The 21,218-nt window shown below is 42.0% G+C and overlaps 1 protein-coding gene across 1 annotated transcript in view; it reads right to left on the bottom strand.

Annotated features, from left to right (window-relative positions):
* Nucleotides 1-21,218, bottom strand: part of CFTR (CF transmembrane conductance regulator) — a 118,830-nt gene that overhangs the window by 7,062 nt on the left and 90,550 nt on the right. Inside the window, exons 20-25 of the mRNA XM_054988978.1 lie at nt 20,644-20,871; nt 17,526-17,626; nt 15,971-16,216; nt 13,494-13,649; nt 3,152-3,241; nt 757-929 (exon numbers count right to left, since the gene is read on the bottom strand). Coding sequence (XP_054844953.1) covers nt 757-929; nt 3,152-3,241; nt 13,494-13,649; nt 15,971-16,216; nt 17,526-17,626; nt 20,644-20,871 — 994 coding nt within the window. The remainder of the gene's footprint in view (nt 1-756; nt 930-3,151; nt 3,242-13,493; nt 13,650-15,970; nt 16,217-17,525; nt 17,627-20,643; nt 20,872-21,218) is intronic.

Below are 21,218 nucleotides of genomic sequence, written 5' to 3'. Positions count from 1 at the left end.
CAGCCCGGAAAATCAACAACCACCATCGTTCTCCGGCCATGAAAGCCTTCGACAATACAACTCAAGATGTTTGTTTACTCCCTGCAAACCAGGTTTCTAAACTGGGATGTAACTGAGATTTTGAACCCCCAGACTGTGGGAATTCTGCATAATTCACTGAGAACCAAGCTACAAGTGATGAATTACACTTGCCTGGCAAGTGAACAGAGTCACGTGTATTCCTCCCTGTTCACCTGTGCTCCACTTGATCAAGTGGAGCGCAAGTGAATGGCAAGTGAATAGGGAGGAATACACATGAGTCTGTTCACTTGCCAGGCAAGTGTCATTCATCACTTGTAGCTTGGCTCTGAAGCAGCTGCTTCTCAGCAACCAAGTTACACACTCAACAGGAGGGAGTAGGAGGAGTCAAGCACAACAGCAAGCTGTGTTTGTGCCTCTCTGCATGTTAATCACAGGTTTCTGTGACATCTGAATGCACCCTGTTTCGTAGCGAATGTTCCTTCCTGCCCCAAACCGGAAAAAAATGGTTGAAAGTGCCGCCAGAAATGAAGCACTCCTAGAAACAAAATATTTTCCGAAGTGTAGTTACAATGTTGCATCACTACAAGCTCAATGACGCTGCTCGTGTTATAAAAGAGATGATTTGAAACCTCACTACAATAACCATAAAAGATAATTATGTTAGTAGAGTGAACAGAATCAATAAGATCATTGGCTTTGAATGCTTTGACTCTGGGATATTTCTTCAATACTTACTTAGGATCAAGATGAGCACTTGGTTCATCAAGTAGGAGAATTTTAGCTTTACTGAGGATGGATCTGGCAAGACATATCAACTGTTTGTGACCATGGCTGAGAACACACCCACCATCCAGAAGGACAAAGTCTAGCTCCCCTGGAAATTGTTCTATTACAGATTTCAGTCCAACCTGTGAATAAAAGAGTGAAACACAATCGGGGAAAATGTTCTGTGCCATGCAGATCGGAGGTTGACCAGAAGGGTACTGTTTTGAACCATGGAATTAGTTCTGTATGCTGAACAGCACGATAGACCTTTTTCTTCTTTGACTAACAGCTTTCCCTGACACATGCATGAAAAGGTGTTTTAGGAACTGACTGGCGTTCCAGCATCAGGGTATGGGAAAATGTAGAATCCCATTGGGGGTTGCAAACTCCTGAAATTATGGAAGTTGCCTAGCTCCAGGCCTTGGCTTTGACCTGTGAAAATTACAAAATACAGCCTGTGAAAGTGAATAATTTTGACAGAATTAGATGAAACAAAAGCTGCAGGACTCGCAGAATTATAGTTTGTGCAACAGTGTACTTTGTTTTTATTCTGTTTTCCTTGCAAACACGCTGTGAGATGGTTTCCCCATTATTCTCATTTTACAGATAGGGAAGTGAGGGCTGGAGAATGACTTGTCCATGATGCACAGTGGATCTGTGGAATTTCCAGGTGTGGCCTGTTGGCCTTTGCCAGCACTGGCAGTGAAACCCGACAGAGAATATTACACTCTGTTCAGTACTGCCAAGAGTGCTTTTCTGCGGAGTTTCCGGCTTCGTTTTTCTCTGAGAAGAAGTCTGCTTATGCCATTTCAGAAACTGCTTTTGAAATGTCCGTGAATGTCAAAAGTGGTTTGTTGTGTAGCATGGGTTAGGAAACTGCTCTATAAGAAAAACCAAGTCAAAGCTCTGTTTAGAGCATGGGATTATCAGTACAGGTTTTTAAAAACACCCTAATCGATTCTTTTCAATAGAAAACGGATGCTTAGGTTGCCATGAGCAAAATACAGATGGCCAGAATGAACAGAACACAGCAGAGGCTGATTCCGCACACGTTGGATAATGCACTTCCAATCCTCTTTATAGATCATTTGGAACGGATTTTTTCATGTGCGGAACAAAAAATCCACCTCAGACGATTGATAAAGTGCATTGAAAGTGCATTATCCAACGTGTGCGGAATCAGCCAGAGTGACACCACAGCTGGAATGCCTAAAGAAGTGTCTGCCCCTTCTTCCTGTGACAGAACGGTAATACTATAATTCTGCTGAGTTCAGAATATGCATTATAATGCTAAGTGTTTCCTTTTGCCCAAATTTCTGTCCAGTACAATTAATTTACACTGCAGATACTCCATGTACAGTAGCAACAATGGAGAAACAACTTCCCCCAGTACTGTTTGTGCATGGCGGGAGGCAGAAGCCCTTACTTCCCCCATGGTGGTGTTCTGAGCCCAAATGGGCTCTCCTTTATTTTTTAAAAACTGTTCCCTACAGCTGTGTGACTATAGGGACCTGGACCTTGCACTTTAAAAACAAACATTTCTAGTTTGGCTCTTATTTGCACCAGATTTTTCAGTTATCATTCTAGCAATGAACCTCTCTTGAACTTGCAGTCCTAAACTTTATCTAGCCACTGGACTCTGACATTTCTGGTTAACTCCTGTTTAGTAACATCTAAGTTTTGAGCCTGCCAGGAGTAGTCATTTATTGTTGTCCTTGGCAGGGCTTTTTTCCAGCTGGAACGTAGTGGAACAGAGTTCCGGAACCTCTTGAAAATGGTCACATGACTGGTGGCCCCACCCCCTGATCTCCAGACAGAGGGGAGTTTAGCGGCACGGAGGGTGATCTAAACTCCCCTCTGTCTGGAGATCAGGGGACAGGGCCACCAGCCATGTGACCATTTTCTCCGAGGGCAACACACTGAGTTCCACCACTTCTTTTCCCAGAAAAAAAAAGCCCTGGTCCTTGGTCTGTTGTATGGCTGCAGAAGGAAGCAAATGTAATTTGGAAACAGAACAGTCAGGCAATATGAACAGCCATACAAAATACATATTAAAGTTGTTTGCTTACATTTTATGCTATGTTTTTTGGATCTGTTCTGCTTAACCAGCAGTGCTTTAATCTAGTGTAAGGAGGGAGCTTTCCTCGGATGCTAGAGAGGCTCTTCCATTGCCATCAAGGGAACGTTCCTTACATGGAGGGAAATTATTGCCGTTTGATGAATGGAAGTGTAGGATCCAACCCCTTCATACACGTGCAATGAATTTATTGAAGCAATTTCTAACATGCAACACCACACTTCTTAATTATCCAGAAATTAAACTGATCATACTTTAAATTTAAATAACAAATATGGTCATCCCTACCTCCTCAGTGACTTTCCATAATTCTTCATCATTCCATTGGCCATAAGGATCCAAGTTTTTCCGAAAAGATCCAGAAAATATGAATACTTTCTGTGGAATAAAGAAAACTTTTTAAAACAACACGTAGTAAACCAGAAAGAAAGCTACATTGCACAATCTTGATATATTCTGTCAATGCACTTTACAGTATATTTAGCAATTTCTGCCTGCCCCAACCATAATCTAGTTGACAAATTATACCAAAGGGAGTTCTGCAGCCACCATAGCAACATCTTATCCACACTGTGTGATTGGATTGTGTCCTGTATTTCTACTAGCACTACTAGATGGAGTTCTTCCACCAGGCATATGGCTGAAGCCAGTCTTTGACTTTCTGATTGCTTAGGAGCCTCCCTACCAGTCTTCTGCCTGGGGAGGGGGGGACAACAAAGTCATCTGCCCCCTATAAGCGCCGTCACCAGGATATTATCAAACAACGGCCCCCATCCCTCCTCTTGGTTTGTTTATGTTCAGATTGGGAAACTGGAGGGGGCCGCCATCTGATATGCTGTTTTAGGTATTTATGTATGTATGCTTTCTGCATTTTAAAATCTATTGATATATGTATATATATTTTCAATGCTCATTGAGTATTTTATTGTACCCCGCCCTGAGACCATTCACGGGGAGGGTGGGCTAAAAATCAAATAAATAAATAAATAGTATATGAATTAATTACAGCTTTTAAATCTGGACAGAATTTCTGCTGAAGAACTGAGGCTATGCTAGCTGAGATAGGCCTATTCCTCAGCAGAAACTCTGCTTATATTATTTGACAGAATTGCATCAAGCAACAGTGCCAATCGGGCTGATGTCTTTCAGCTGTAATTTTGCACTCTCGGGTCTCCTTTTGGCCCATTGTTTTCACAGTCCCTGTGACCGCCTGGCGCTTCACAAACATCAGCTGCTACTCACAAATGGCCAAAACTAACTCAGTATGTAAGAGAACCAAGACCGTCTTTCAACCCTTGTGTGGCAGCAAGTACATGACTAGTCGATGGAAGTAGTAACTATAATGCATTTATGCGGAAGTCCTGCACAATTGAAGCTACGGTATGCATTCTTTCTTTTGTTCTGTCCATGTTCTGTAATATGGGAGTGGAGGAGGCGGATTTAGATTCCTGAACTCCAAGCTAGATGTTTGCCTTCTTTCCTTCCAACCTGCACCGGAGCCAGCAAGACTGCTGCCCTTGGTTCGAAAGGGGATAGAAAACTATACTTTCCGCACTTTTCTTCCTAAAAGTGCCAGTCATACACATGAGACTGTAGCTTATGAAAGAAAGAATCACACTCGGGAGGGGAGAAAAGGGGGAAAACAAGTTTGTATCGGATGTATGGATAGGTAAATTTATTCTATATGCATATGTACATGAAGTATAGATTGTATGTGGAGGTAATATAAGGCACACATCAGTACAATAAAAAATTTGAATAAGAAAAAAAAGAATCACACAGCCAAAATTCAATATTTGCTTAATGTGTTTGAGCATTGGATGAATATGAGAGACCATGTATCACTCTGACTGGAGTGATGTGCTCTGCTTGAAGTGACAGTAACTCTTTCATAACTATCCTAAGAAGGTGAAACAAGTGTGTCATTTGCTACGTCAACAGGGCTCTTGTTAAGATTTTTTTCATTCAAATCATGCGAGTTCCTTGATGGCCCTCCTTCCATTGTTCACATTGAACAAACACTAGCTATAACGGAAGGCACCCAGCCAGTGATTTTACCTCTTCTATATCCGTTTTTACTTTTCTAATGGAAACCAAGACATATGATCTTGTATTGTTTCACAATAAGTTTGATCATGCCTGCTATTTCCAGCACTGACTGCTACAATGACTGCTTGTCCTGAAAAAAAAAAATGCCAGACCTGGCTCAGGGCAACTTTACATGTGTACTTGCCATACCAAAGCCTGCAATTTTTGGTATGTGGGATACTCCCAATCAAGCATACTAAATATATATCTGTGAAGTATCTAATAACCAAGTAGCCCTGATCTGTGGATACTTAAATCCAGAGACTAGAGCCATAAATGGACAAGACAGATCTTCTTACATGCCTGAAAAATGCCCCACGTTTACAGAAAAATCTGAAACCAAAAAAACCCCAAACCTATGAGGGGGCTAAAAAAACCCAAAATGGTAAAAGGAACATCTGTAGCTTTAACCAGACGCCCTCAGTGGCTGTTGCTAGGTAACCATAATCATTAAGAAAGTATTCCAGGCTTGGATTCTGTCAGGAAAAGGCAGGGGGAGTGGGGAGTGCCTTTTCCAGGACTGTTTTGGCCTTTGAAGGAGGACTCATTGGGGTTAGGCCCAGAAGAAACCCTCAAATGACTTAATATCACATGACTTGCATGACTTATCCGGGTCTGGCTGCTTGCTGCCTCCAAGCCAGTGTACTGTAGAGGTTAGAGTTTCAGAATAGGATGTGGGAGACCCAGGTTTGAATCACCACTCTGCTCTGGAAGCTCACTGGGTGACTTTGAGCCAGTCACACACTCTCAGCCTAACCTACCTCTTAGGGTTGTTGTGAGGATAATATAGAATCAAGGAGAATGATGTAAGCTGTTTTGGGCCCCTATTGTTGACAAAGGCAGTATATAAATGAAGTTACTTAATAAATATAGATGAAGATGGGTGCAGATAAAATATATTTAGTGAGTTTGAAAGTGATAAGGACTTAGGGAAAGGTGAGCATTTGGAGGCTACCAGGAGGAGGGAAGAGGAAATAGTGAGGGAAAGGCGATATAGGAAAAAGTGAAGTCCCCCCGCCGCCCGCCCTGCAAGTCCTTACGGGTTCCCCACCGTGCAACTGAGCCCAGCTCAGCCAGCATCATGCAACTGAGTCGTTGGGAAGAGCTTGCTGGAGGGAAGAGGAAAGGTGGGACAAACAAAAGTGGGTGGACAACTGGGGGACAAACAAAAGTGGGGGACAAACAAAAGTGGGTGGGAAAGAGATAATGAAGCAGGAAAAGGGAGAGAGGCTATGGCAGGCCAGGGAAGGAAAAGAAGGCATGTGTGTGGGGTGGGGGGAGAAATGAGATGCCCCTTGCAAATCCTTGTGGGTCCCCAGTTGTTTGCTTTGCATCCTCTGACCTTATTCGAAGTATTCAGAGGGATGGATGCCCACATGGCTTTTTTTCTGGGAAAAGAGGTGGTAGAACTCAGGACTGCACAATGACGTCACTTTGGATCAGCTGGAACAAGGGGGGAGTTTTTTAAAGTTTAAATCATCCTTGGCGAAAATGGTCACATGGCTGGTGGCCCCGCCCCCTAATCTCCAGACAGAGGAGGCATGGAGGGCAATCTAAACTCCCCTCTGTCTGGAGATCAGGGGGCAGAGCCACCGGCCATGTGACCATTTTCAAGAGGTGCCAGAACTCCGTTCCCCCACGTTCCCGCTGAAAAAAAGCCCTGGATGCCCAAGAAGAGGTGAAAGTGACTGCAGTCTTATATTAATCCTCCACTCCAAAAAACCTGCCAGTGAAGAGGCTGAAATTATATCCACAAACTGCAGAAGATATTGGAGAAGATGTATTCAACAATAAAATAAAAATGCCTTGCTGCTTCTTTAGCAGATATGTATGGTGAATTATTTGTCTCTGACAACATACAAAAATAACTTTCTTGAGACAGGCAGGTATGCTGTGATAGCTTTCCCCTCTCATGCTCATTTCTGGTTTCTGGTGGTCATGGGTACTAGCAATGTTCTTTGCCTCAAGATTACCTTCTGCACATTACTGGGTGTGGTAGCACTAATACAACACAGGGAACTAGGTCTGGCATACCTCTGTTTACACCTGGGTTGCTGTATATTAAGGTAATGAAGTACATATTTTAAAGATCAGAGACAGCAAAGAGAATTTAACTGAACAAACCAGTTTTTAGAAAATAAATGGGCACTTGAATAACACTTGCATAATACCTGCAATATCTCTTACCAGGTGGACATAAGGAATTTTGTGCTTTTGAGTTCTGAATCAGCTGGGCTTCCCGCTAATCCTGCTCCCATATTCCTTTTCAAAAGGCTAATTCCCTGTTCTGAATCCAGAACGTAATTTCCTAATTTCAGCTACTTAATCTGGCTGTGTGCTTAACAGACGTCACAACTGCGAATTAAAATTAATTGCATAGGTATGTGAATGCTGAATACGTAATGCTTTGAAATTAAACAAGAGCTTATGAAATGCTGAAATTTCCCTTGCTTTTACAGTGTCTAAGAAAACAAGGTAAATATGAAACAGGGAGAGTCCAGTCACCCACCACGGCCTTTCCACTTCTTCAAAGTAGAATCTTTAGGGCAGTCTCCAAGAAGGGATTAGTTTTGAAGCTTCTGTTCTAGAATTTGTCACTTGTCTAAAATTGCTGTATTACTGATAACAGCAGATTAGTTCTATGATGTAGGTGCAGGTAAAGAAATACCAAATAAAGAGTTCCTTGCATGTGCTCAAGCTGTACTTCAGAGAAAGAATTATGCCTTTCTTTTGTAAGTTTACCTGTATGTAGCAATGAAAAAATCAGAAGAAGACTGAGACTTGGAAGAGCAGCTGTGAGGGAGTTAGATAAGATCCTTAAAGATAAAGATGTCTCTCTGGGAACCAAGATCAAGATAATCCAAACTATGATATTCCCCATTGCCATGTATGGATGTGAAAGCTGGACAGTAAAGAAAGCTGCCAGGAAGAAATTGATTCATTTGAAATGTGGTGCTGGAGGAGAGTTTTGCAGATACCATGGACAGCCAAAAAGACAAATAAGTGGGTACTAGATCAAATCAAGCTGGAATTCTCCTTAGAAGCTAAAATGACAAAACAGAGGCTATTGTACTTTGGTCACATCATGAGAAGATAAGAGTCTCTGGAAAAGTCAATAATGCTAGGAAAAGTGGAAGGCAGCAGGAAAAGAGGAAGACCTAAAATGAGATGGCTTGGCTCAATAAAAGAAGCCATGTCGTCCAGTTTGCAGGATCTGAGCAAGTCTGTTAAAAATAGGACATTTTGGAGGTCTTTCATTTATAGGGTCGCCATAGGTTAGAGATGACTTGACGGAACATAGCAAAGGAAACTTTTTACATGATGTCCCAAAGTTTTAAAGGGCATCATCTCTATATACAAAGACCTGGCAGCGTGAACCAATAATGTTCTCATTCATTTACACATTTTAACAGTCTGCTGAATGCAACAGAGCCTGGATGTATCAGTCATCAAGCAATGCTGTCATTTAGTTATAAAATATTTATAACAGTAAGCTGGAACACAACATAGCTGGGAATCATTTGGCTCTCCCTGAGGCCTCTTGTAGTTCTCATTCTGGTATGGGCCAAGCAATCTGAGGGCACTCTGAAATGCCATGGGCATCAATGAAAGCTTATAATGAAAAGCACATTATAGGATCCTTCTGGGATACAGCCCATACACCACTCTCTTGCTCAACATTTAAAATGATTATTGATCTCCCTGTGAGTTCTGCCATGAATAAAGGGCAGCAGATGGCCCTGTACATTCAATGCTACTGTTATTTTGCTCCCTGCTAGACTTCCTACATTGCAATGACATCAGCGTAGCATTCAGGATACTTTATAACTGAAACTGCAAGCACTGAAAATACTGCTTTGGAGTCCTACTTGTGACAGTAAAACCCACTTTTTACTGTCTTCAGTGGATTCACTCTCTTCCGTGGATTTACTATTCAGTGATCATAAACAGGATTGTATCATAACAGGTGAAAAATAGTAGACTGACTGAAAAGAATAAAAATATACACCACGTCTTCAGCCCTCTTAAATGAGGATGGAACAAGGGGTTATAATTCCTAAAGAATCCTGAAACCTTATTTTTGAAGTCTGTACAAATCCCAACCTGTGTTTCTCCTTAAATAGTTTTAAGGATGTGTTTTCTTAAATTTTAAAAGAATCAATACAGACTAAACACCCCAAAAGAACTAAAGTTTACTAGGTATATGCTAATTTGAGTCATTTTGTCAGTAAAAATAAAATATAGACCCAAAGCACTCTTAGATCATCAGTTGGGTTTGGTCGAGACTGTGTGTAAAGGAGGGGCTGTGGCTCAGTGATAGAACATCAACCCTGGAATCTCCAGTTAAGGGGATCAGGAAGCGGGTAATGTGAAAGACCTCCACTTGAGACCCTGAAGATAAGGCTTTCAGGTGCCTGCTGGTGGCGAGCAAACTCCCAGTAGCTTGCAGCCCCCGCCCCTTGCCTGCTGATCACTGGTGATTGGTGGGAGGTGGCAAGCTGCCTGGCCATCACCTGCCCCCAGCAGGCAACCTGGGTAAATGCATGGTGTTCACGCTTCCCCCTAGGTGCAGTGATGTCACTTCCGGAAGTGATGACGACATCACTTCTGGAAGTGATGTTATTGCATGCGGGCTGGGAGCGCATGTGTGGTTCGCATGCACATGAAGGAAAAGAAGACTGGTAAGCCCTGGGGGAGGCACTTCTGCCAGTTGCCAGGGAAATCTGGCAACCCTACTTGGAGAGGCACTGCCAGTCTGAGTAGACAATGGTGGTGGAGAGCACCCTCAAGTCATCACTGATTTTTGGAGACCCCTGGTGGGGGTTTTGTGGCAAGAGACTAACAGAGGTGGTTTGCCATTGCCTGCCTCTGCACCCCTGGTCTTCATTGGAGGTCTCCCATCCAGTAACTAACCCAGGCTGACCCAGCTTAGCTTCTGAGATCTGACAAGATCAGGCTCACCTGGGCTAGCCAGGTCAGGATGAAGTAGACAATACTGACATTGATATACCAACGGTCTGACCCAGTATAAGGCAGCTTCGTGTGTGTAATATACACAATAAATGCTGAGGTTTCTTAAGAGACACTCCATGACCCCTTAAAAATCTTGAGGGTTATGAGCTTTGATACTATAGATCAATTAGTGTATAATGTGCCACATTAGTTTTGTGGTCTACTGTTGTTATCTAGTACAGTCAGGCGGCAGGAATTTCTTCACAAGGAAAAAAGCAAAGGATTGTAATGCGTGGACATTGTAGGTAGGCCTCAGCCTTCAGCTCTCAAATCATGCCTGAATTCTAACACACTCTGATGCATCTGTCTCTGATTTATACCAACTATAGGCAACTTGAAATGCTACTGAAAAATCTCTTTGCTGAATACTGAATCTCAGTACAGCCAGTTCTATTATAGCATGGCATTTGCATTCCTGAAGATTGCTATGAGTACCGAAAAGTGTGCTATGGCAATGAAACTGGTCCATAAGAAATAATGGAATAAGAGTGGGCCCAACCTAGTCCAGATATTTTGACTCGCTCTGCTAGATTAATGCTGTCCGTGTTCATTGTATCAACGTGTTAATATCAATCACAGTGTAAGAAAACAAGAAATGTTAAATCAAGGTACCTTCATGATACAGTACCAAGATGAAGGTAGCATCAATAGAGGAGAAAGTGTGTTTAATGTAAAGCTCCATGACAAGCTGGAAGGAAGACTGCTTGTTACAAGTGGCAGAGGAGAGAGAGACCGGAGTGGCAGTGACGGAAGTGAAGGAGAGAGCTGAGGCCACTCGAACACTGTCATCACTTGCCCTGTGCTTTAGTGTTAAACTGCATGTCTATGGTGGAATCCCTTTGAGGCTCACCACAAGATGCATATAAAACTCAGCTTCTGCCTTTTGTGCCACTTGGTTTTTTGACATAAATCATGTTCTATCCACTGCATTATCGCAATTGTTTCCCTATCGATCCATTGTGGTCTAACCAATCCGTATTCTGCACCAGCTGAAGCAGGTGTGTGCAATTTGATAGCTACACTTCTAGAACAATGGTTAACCTTTTCGGTCGAGTGACTCACAAGTGAAAATTTGCTTGATATGATTACCCACTTAAAACAACAGAGCACATACAGATCCATACAACTGCGAAGCCTCTGAAAGAGGGACCCTGGCTTTTGCAGCTTTATTGATTTGGGACAGGACTTGCAGGTTGGGGAATTCTTTTCAGAAGAAAGGAGCTTTGACTCTCAGAACCTCATACCCTGAAAATCTTGTTGGTCTCTAAGGTGCTGCTGGACTCAAATCCTGCTGTTTTAGAGGACCACTGTGGTCACAAAATCAGTGTGGGGCGTTTGCAAATTCTTTGGCCCTAGGCCTTGCCAGCTGCTTTTCTTGGTGTTCCCTGTCCAATTACACATTTTTCCAAGAGGAGCAAAACTAGTATTAGGGAGTATGTAGTCGCCAGTTTTTCCCCTGACATAGGCTTTGTGTCTTCTGCAGCTATACAGCAGGAGAAAGAGGGAAGAACAGTGTACACCATCCTGAGCTCTTTGGGGGAAGAGAAGGATAGAATTGTGAAAGTAGATGTTAGGTAGAAACACAACAGGAATAATAATAGCAGTAACAACAACATGTTGATTTTGCAGTAGCCAATCTGTCTGATGGCGCCTGAATTTTAATGTGTTAATGTGTTAATGAGGTTTTATTGTATTTTAACAGTGTATTTGTTGGAAGCTGCCCTGAGCCCACTTGCGGGAAGGGCGGGGTATAAGTTGAATAAAATAAAATAAACAACATTTGATTTATATACCACCCTTCAGGATGACTTAACACCCACTCAGAGCAGTTTACAAAGTATGTTATTATTATCCCCACAACAAAACATCCTGTGAGGTGGATGGGGCTGAAAGAGTTCCGAGAAGCTGTGACTGACCCAAGGTCACCCAGCTGGCTTCAAGTGGAGGAGTGGGGAATCAAATCCAGATTAGAGCCCTGCGCTCTTAACCACGACACCAAACTGAAATCAATGGGCTTAGACTGGAGTAACTCTCCTTACGACTGCATCGAAATTCATGGAGGATAGGTACACTAGTGGCTACTAGCTACGATGATTAAAGGGGGAACTTACATACTCAGAGGCAGTAAACCTCTGAATAGCAGCGCCAGGAGGCAACGTCAAGGAAGGCCTTGGTCCATATGCTCTGGTTTTGGCCCTCTATAGCAACTGGTTGGCCACCGTGTGAGACAGGATGCTGGACTAGTTGGACCACTGGTCTGACCTTGCAAGGCTCTTCTTATGTTCTTACCACCCCTGCCAGATTTATGTGACTTGACCAATGAGTAGAGGCCGCGTGGCCCTTTGCTTATCAAAACCTTGCAAGCAACCTATTATCACCTGGTGGATGCAAAGTTCAACAGTTGCTGCAGAAAGAAAAACCTGTCAAACTTTGTTGTTGGCTCTTCGCAGCAAGAGACTTTTCTGGGACTGACTGTTAATGATCTACAAAAACCAGCCCAAAATTTATGGTTGGATCCTATGACTTCCTGCTGCTAAGTGGATTCTGTCTCTGGATAAAGAAGGTTTGCTATGGACCATGGAAGGTGTCATTGCTTTAGCAGAAAGGAAGTATCAACCTTAAGAATGTGTAGAAAAAACATAAAACCCAAATCTGTCCATGCTCAGCTTGATTTCAGACACAGCCTTCTCAAGAGTTTCTGCAAACGCCTGCAAACTGATTGAAACTGAAGGTCTGGTCTCCTCTCTGTCTCTCTGCTGACTCAGAATTTGGCACCTTCTGCAAAGCTCCCACAAAACAAATACTGACATTGCCACAAGCCTAGAAGACTAAAGGTAATGGTTGGTACTTAAAATTTTCTTTGAGATGCCAAGAAGAAAGGTGAACTTATAAATTAATATTTTTAATACATAAATAATACATTCTCATTGTTAACAGAGAATAATGTGGATATCCCATAAAAGAGAGTCAGGTTATAGAATTTTATAATGTAAATCTATCATTGAGATGTCAAGGCATTTTCAGTGAGCTTGTAGGGGCATCCTTTGGTATATCACATCTTTATAGTTTCATTGGTATGGAATGGAACTACCGATTTTTAGGTATACGATTTTGACAGACTATAACAGGACACAGATCCAGAGGAGTTAACCATGTTAGTCTGTAGTAGCAAAATAGTAAAGAGTCCAATAGCACCTTTAAGACTAACCAACTTTACTGTAGCATAAGCTTTCGAGAACCACAGCGCTCTTCATCAGATGCATGTGATAAAGAGACCACAGTTCTCGAAAATTTATGCCACAATAAAGTTGGTTAGTCTTAAAGGTGCTACTGGACTCTTTATTATATAACTGGACAGGTAGGCATACACATGTTCTGTCCTATCTGGAAGTTTTGTAGTTTGGCCTTATTTTGCACATTTGCCATTTAAAGCAACTCATTTAAAGCTGAAAGAGTGGATTTGGTGTTGGTGCATGGGCAAAGTGATTTAAATGAGACAAACATTTTCTTTGGCCATTTGTAAATTTACCTGTGGTATTACTCCGAACGCTTTTCTCCACTGCTGAACAGAGACTGTGTTCCAAGAGACGTTATCAATTTGAATATCCCCTTCCGTATTCATCAGTCTTAACAAAGCAAAGAGCAACGTGCTCTTTCCTGAGCCAGTTCTTCCCAACAGGCCCACCTGCAATATTTATGAACATAAATTAATGAAGAAACTGCAGCTCATAATTTAATTATATACAAGTTAGTCAGTAATGATGCAAGGGATTGCAGGAAATGTGTTGCAGAGCCATAAATATCAGGGCTTTAGGAGCATTAATGCACAGTGCTTGGGATGAATTCTGCTGATACGAAGCACTGCTTTTGTTAACCAGTAACAGAATCTGCTCTTCTGTCAGAATGCACATCTGTTTATATCCTCTGCCAAATGATACTCCTTTTTACAACTCGAACAATCACACTATATTATAGTCTAGTTTCCAAGTGTCACAGCAGTCAGAAGTAGGGCACGAACTGGGAAAAAACTGAACCATGTGGTTCGTGGTTTGTCAAATTTCATGAACCACGAACCACGAACTTTCACAAACCTGCCCCTGGTTCGCGAACCGGTTCATTTGGTGCATGAACACGTCACACCCAGGTGAGAAAATCATCACTTCCGGGTCAGCAGAAGGTCTGCAGGAAGTCCATCCCCTGTTGCCTAGGAAACCAATTGATTGGCACCAGGCTGTCTGCAGTGACGAACCAAAAAACAAACCAAAACTAACCAGCCTAAAGTTCATGGCAGTTTGTTAGAAATGGGATCTGACAAACCGTGCTTCGCGAACCACGAACCAGCCTGGTTTGTGCTTAATTTTGGTTCGTATTTCGGTTCATGCCCATCTCTAGTCAGAAAGTGCATGCTTAAATGATGTGACTGTCAGAGCAATCCTAAGCAGAACTATTTAAAAATAAGACCCATTTTATTTATTGCGGCTCACTCCCAGGAAAATGTTCTTAGGGTTGTAGCCTGTATCTTCAGTACCAGATTCCATTAAAACCATTCACAGTACTTTTAGAGTTTTAAATATTTTTAATGATGGTAACATGGTTGTGGACCTGGGAATTTTTTTTCCACGAGAGGCTCTTGAGCTCAGCTTTCTATGCAGTTCTGAAATTCAGGTTACGTGAACTGGGTTGCCAACTGCCTGGAGGAAAAAAAGTGACCTATGCCTTTAATAGAGAGGCTTAATGGGATGTTGTTTATCTCACAGTAAGCCTCTATGAAAGGGGCAGGACATTTTTCTCCAGGTCTGTTGGCAGCCCTATGCACAGCCTCTTAATAACCTTTGCCTGCATTAGAGGAAGAATCCAAAAGGAGTCACAGTTGCTTGAGACCCTGTGGAATTGCTGTTATAACCTTGCTATAAGAGAGTGCTAGAAACTCTCAAGCAATAGTAACCTCTTCTTATGTCTCAATCAAACCCCCTCCCTTTGTTCAAAAGAAAGAAAAGAGAATAAATAGAAAAGTTGTATATGCAGAGCCCATTAATGCACGAACTGATCCCAAGAGCCTGACAACACACCACACAACTACACACCACAAGACACCACACTACACACCACAAAACAGCAACCAGAAGCAGAGCCTTGTCAAAGCTGTCTTACTGGGCTAGTGCTGTTTCCTAGCCTTTGTGTGTTGGGACTTTGCTTGAGTAGATGCTTTCTCGAATATGGGGGGTTATAAAGCAGCTAGATGTTTATTCAGCACTTTACCTCAGGAGGAGTACAGAGAGTTGGCTTCCACAACATTAACTTTCCCTCAAACTGATTGAAAGTACTTTTAGCCTGTTGGCCCTTCAAAGTTTATGGAGCTTTAAACACAGTAGCTAGTGATGCGTTACTAGCACACCACCCTGCATTCTTCTTTTCTAATTGGGTCAGTCTGCCCCAAACCTACGTTTATTAGTAAAGCTTTCTACCACACAAGGAAAATATAAACATGGATAATGAAGCCAAGTATAGTTGTAGTTATGGGAAATGAGAATTATTGCCTGGGTATTTAATCTGCATGCCAGGCTTTCACAGTAATCGGGTGGTACGTAATTCTAGCACTTCTAATAATTTTAGATTGATTTTAAATTTAGGTTATTTTTAATTTAGGTTGAAACCAAGAGAATAAATTCTTCGGAACTCTCAGCATATTCATACCACATGAAGTTGCTTTATACTGAGCTGTCAAGATCAATATTGTCTACCCTGACTGGTAGCAGCACTCAGGCAGGGCTCTTTCACACCACCTACAACTCTGTTTTAGCTGGAGACACTGAGGATTGATCCTGGGATCTTATAAATGCATAGCAGATCTTCCACCACTGAGCCATGCCCCCCCCCCCATATTAAAATTTAGAACTTAATTGTAGTTAGTGGTTAGAAATCACTTTGTTCTTTGGTTTAGTAGCAGCACTGCCGCTTTTTTAAGGTACTGTATACAAAAACGTGTTTAAGCAAAAGTATTCTCACCCTTTGTCCTGGACTTATTGAAAAGGAAATATTTTCTAGTACAGCCAATCCGCCATCTACGTACTTGGCCGTGAGGTCTTTCACCATCATTTGTCCACCGGATGGCCAGTTGTTCTCATTCTGTGCGTGCTCATTCTCAATTATCAGGACGTTAGAAAGCTGCTCATTTGAGGGCAGTGCGTTATTGGATTTGGTTTCCTCTGTCGGCATATCAATGAACTTAAATATTCGGCTTACAGACCGCATCTAAAAACCAGCACAAATATCACCAAGCTGTTCTTTTAAAAATACACCAAGAACATTCCCTTGCATGGAGTTTGCCCCAGACAAACTCCACCCTCTTGAGTGCCATCCTAAGCAAATGTGCACCCTTTCTAAATCTATTGACTTCAACGGAGAAGGGGTGAATGTTGTATGCCAATTCACATCCCCATTGGGAGAAAAGTGGGGTGAAATGAAGTAAATAAAAATAAGTATATACTCTGCTTAGGATTGCACTGCAAGTCGAATTGAAAATGGAATCCTAATGACATTAAATTCATTTAAGGCAAAAATGACACAAATCATTGGATCCTCTAGCATATTTATATGTTTCATTTATAAATTTATAGCATATTTATGCTATAAATTTATAAATGAAACACGTTGCCATGTTTAAGTTCTAATCTGGTGTTTATGCGGGAGGGGAGGGTGGATTGAATGATCAGCCTGATTTTCACACATATTCCCTGTATCCTTCGGAACATACACTGTAAATCATATAGTGCTAAAATGCATAAGATCTGATAACGTTTCCTACCCCAGTTGATTCTGTAGCAAGACTAATGACACTTCTTTAAACATAGGTATTAGTTAATGCTATCCTTACTGTTCCGAGAATAATAATGTGACCATGAGAAAGCAAACTTTATGGAAGAGCATATTTGTATCTTAGTCATGGGAAAATATAGCAAGACGTTTGTTTACTTAGCCAAGTTTTATTTCTGCTGGTGTGTCATGCAATCAGTTCTGAAAACTGCATTTGTTTATTTTCTAAAATATTAGGCCTTGGCTGGCGCTGTTGATTCATTTTGGCTTTAATCAGAAAGCTCAACACTACTAGGAAATATAATTGCAGGGTCACTCTTTGCTGGTGCTCTATACAGAAAGAGATGAGGCCATTGTTCGATTTTCTTGACTCCTATGTCTTTGCTGCTGCTTTTAATATTTGTTGCCAACCTATTTATTGTTATAAAGTTTTAAGATGTCATTTATCTTGAACATTATTAATGGCAAAAGCAGGCTGGGAGTATTATAAATCAATTTTTAAAATATTTATATTATAGGATTTCAGGGTGGAGGTTTTGGGGGGGATGTTCACTTTGGCCCTCATCCCAGTTATAGGCCTTCTAAAATGCAGCAAATGGAGAAACCTGAATTATTAGCAAAATAGATCACTGATTTAAATGTACATTTCACAGCCAAGGTCTGAAAGTTCATGCACACAAATGTGTGAAATTAACAACCAAATATGAAAATAAAAGTTTTGTCTTCCAAGAAATTCCTGCCATCTTACCAGACTGTCTACATCTATGCTTGAGTTTACTGCCCATTGTAAAGTTCCCATAATATTCATGGCTAATGTAAGAACAATGCCAACTCTTCCTTCCCCATTGCCTGCAAATGAAAATACATGTTTTAAATCTCCATGTACAACAAAAAAGTCAGCTCTCAGATTGTAGCTTTAAATGGGTATGGCAGAGCACCCCCCCTGCTCCGATTCTGTTCTTTTTTTACTGAAACAGGAACTAAGAGCCAAGCTACAAGTGACGCCTGACACAGGTTGGACACTTGTCAGCTTCCCTCAAGTTTTGATGGGAAATGTAGGCATCCTGGTCTTGCAGCTGTAATGGAGAACCAAGCTGTAAAACCAGGACACCTACATTTCCCATCAAAACTTGAGGGAAGCTGACAAGTGTCCAACCTGTGTCAGGCGTCACTTGTAGCTTGGCTCTAAGAGAGCAATATCCAGCTGTTCAATGTACTTGGTCAACTGATATGTAGACTAGTGACAATAGAGCTATGCCTTGCAATGTTGTTCATTGGCCATCAGTTCAGTTTTGCCCAGTCTATCACTTAACGTAAAGCAAAGACTTTGTGCTATCTCTGTGCTACCTCCAATTTTCTGTCATTTAGTGTTCATTAAGTGCTGGAGTCGTTTTAGTGATTCTGGGGTCCTGCCAGCTCCCTCCCTGCAGCTGTGAGAGGTGGGCAGGAGCCAGTGCTGCTGCCAGAAGCCAGAGGCCAACTGCCCACGCCCTGGACAGGGCTGGTGTGATGGGCAGCAGATGCCTGCTATTTTCTTCTTTGTTCCCCTCCTTCAGGAGGGCAGGCTATATATGTCTAAGGCTACCCCCCATTAAGAGGCGCTCACCTTCTAAATAAATGCCTCCTGATGTCTCTCGTCTTGACTAAGGTGTCATTCGTCTATTTAATTTATTCATTGAGGAGATTTTTATGCCCTCTCTCTAGAATCCTGCTTGAGGTGGCTTACAATTAAAATAATCAATCATCAGAGCCATTTCATTATTTTTAAAAATGTCAGCTGATTTTGTGCAAATCTACCTATCCGCCAATGACACCACACTAGTAATTTCTTCGGCAGCTGTTTTTTGGGGGAGTGGGAATGCAGAGGTTTGTTTCAGATCTTCTGTAACCCAAGCTAACTTTATGAGCCTAAGGAGATGCCTTTTTGAACACTGATCAAATCTGGGCTGGCACGGACAGTTGTATTAAACCACGTTTGGTACTATTTTTAATTGTAAGAGGAGGAAACTCTGTAAGTACACACTTCGTACTCGTGTATCCATATCTGAGTACAGAATATAAGATGTCTGCAGAGATTAGTAGTGAACTAATATGGGACAAATTGAACCGAGCAGCAACTTGAGTAAGGGCACTGCTGCAGATAAATCTAAGAGCAGAACCACAAGTGACAAAAGGCACAGATTGGACACTTGTCAGCTTCCCTCAAGTTTTGATGGGAAATGTAGGCAGCTTGGCGGAATGTTGGACAAGTGACAGTTGAAAAGTCCATTGGACAGCAGTCAGAGAGCAAAGCTGCAAGACCAGGATGCCTACATTTCCCATCAAAACTTGAGGGAAGCTGACAAGTGTCCAATCTGTGCCTTTTGTCACTTGTGGTTCTGCTCTAGCCAAATGCAATCCACTAAGCTTTAGAATTCTATGACACACTCCAGGAAATACCACATAACTTTCAGATGTACCCATTTGTTAATACCAGGAAGAAAGATAATGGATTAGATTAAAAAATAGCCTGCCCCAACTTGGATGGCCCAGGCTAGCCCAATCTCATAAGCTAAACAGGGTCAGGCCCGGTAAGTACTTGGATGGGAGACCATCAGGAAGTCTAAGGTTGCTATGCAGAGGCAGGCAATGGCAAGCCACCTCTGTTTGTCTCTTGCCTCGAAAACCCTATGAGATCACCCTAAGTTGGCTGTGACTCAACGGCAAACAAAGAAAGAAAATGGAAGTGGCTGTGCTAAAGAATTTCGCATTTCTCAATCCTGTATCACCTTCAGCATCGAGAAGCATTGCCATTCAAGGCCAAACTACACTTTACACTGGGAAGCTATGATCCCTTCAAGATGTAATGGCAAGAAATATGTTTATGCCATCCCACTGCTACCTGTATGAAGAATTTACACAGGAATGTGGCTTTCAAATAATTCCTCATCTTCTTTTCCTTGTCGTAAGACCACATTCACTCACTCACAGTCAAATCGGACAGGAATGGACAGGGCAGGTTCTTTGTACAGTGACAGCAAGGGCTTCTTGGGAGGGGAAGCCTTCAGGGGCATCATCTGGAGCAAGCCCAGTTGCTCCTGTTTCCTTCCCCCTCCTGATGGGACTGGGCATTCTGATCAGCTGCAGGACTCCTCTACACCTGTTCTCTACCTGCTCCTCCCTCCCACTGTCCCCTACCCTTTTCACTACAGCCAAAGCCAACAATGTTACTTCTTATGCCATTTCCAGGTAGAAATCTCTACCAGGTGCAATTATATTTCCAGTAGGGGAAAATGATGGTTATGGTTACAAGTTGGATGCCTGGCTTTTTTCCCTACCAGGATTAATGGCAGCTTGCGGCCAGGGGCGGACATGGATTCTACCAGGAAAAAGCACAGGAGAAAGGGTTAAAAAAAACCTCTGCCAAAACTGCAGCTCCAGTCCAAATTGGTTCTTACACCGTTTAAGCAGCTGCTTTTTACCACAAATGGACATAATGTTTTGTTTGGACTGCGCTTTTTGACTATGGCACATAGCCTTGGATCCTAAGCCTTGCTTAGGAGAAAGAAGTCCTTTGCTATGTAGTGCTTTCCTCTGGTGGTAGGTAATTTTGGCTCACTGGTCTTGCATGAGCAGAAGTTCCTAGCACTGGAGGAATTCATTCCTCAGCTGATGATCTCCTCCACAACAGAACAAGGTAAGTGAAAGCGAGACTAAAGATCCAAGTCTCAATGACTTAAAAGGGACTTAAGAACTATCGTTAGTATGCAACAATGCCTTCTGTAACATGGCTGAAGATGCTGAATGAAACAAGTTTACATCCTCTTGTAGTAATAAACAATGACAATTAAGTACTTTTTACTTGGTAGAACAGTGTAGCTATGTACCTGTAGTTGCAATGGAAACAAATGTCACAATGATGAAGAAGACCACAAAAATCATTTCCATTCTCATTTGGAACCACCGTAATGTGGACAAATAGAGGAACCAGTTTGCGGTGTGCAAATTCAAAGCTTTATGGAATAACGTCTCAAAATATGGTTGCCGTCCAAAAGCTCTCAGCGTCCAAAGTCCCTTTAAGCTTGTAACCAGATGTGTAAAAATTGGACTTCTGGCTGAAAAGATACAATATTTCGAGTACCCTTCACAATTAAACATATACCCACATATAACAATGCTTTTCAGTTATTTCATTTTGACATTGTTGGCTGTCCTATACTCAGTTTTGTGCATATTGTTTTACTAAGATCAAGGATTTTAAGTACTGGCCATAGAACTGGAGTTTCTGGGAATTAATAGTAAATAGAGGATCTATTTAAAATGGTGTGATCCAAGTGTTGGCTGTGCACACACACACACACACAAAAGTCCCATGAAAAACAGTGCAATCCTATGGAGAGTTACTCCAGTCTAAGCCCATTGAAGTCAATGGGCTTAGACTGGAGTAACTCTCCATAGGATT

Source organism: Eublepharis macularius, chromosome 9 (assembly GCF_028583425.1).
Source record: "Eublepharis macularius isolate TG4126 chromosome 9, MPM_Emac_v1.0, whole genome shotgun sequence".
Taxonomy (NCBI): domain Eukaryota; kingdom Metazoa; phylum Chordata; class Lepidosauria; order Squamata; family Eublepharidae; genus Eublepharis; species Eublepharis macularius.
This window is presented reverse-complemented; position numbering and strand designations above follow the sequence as displayed.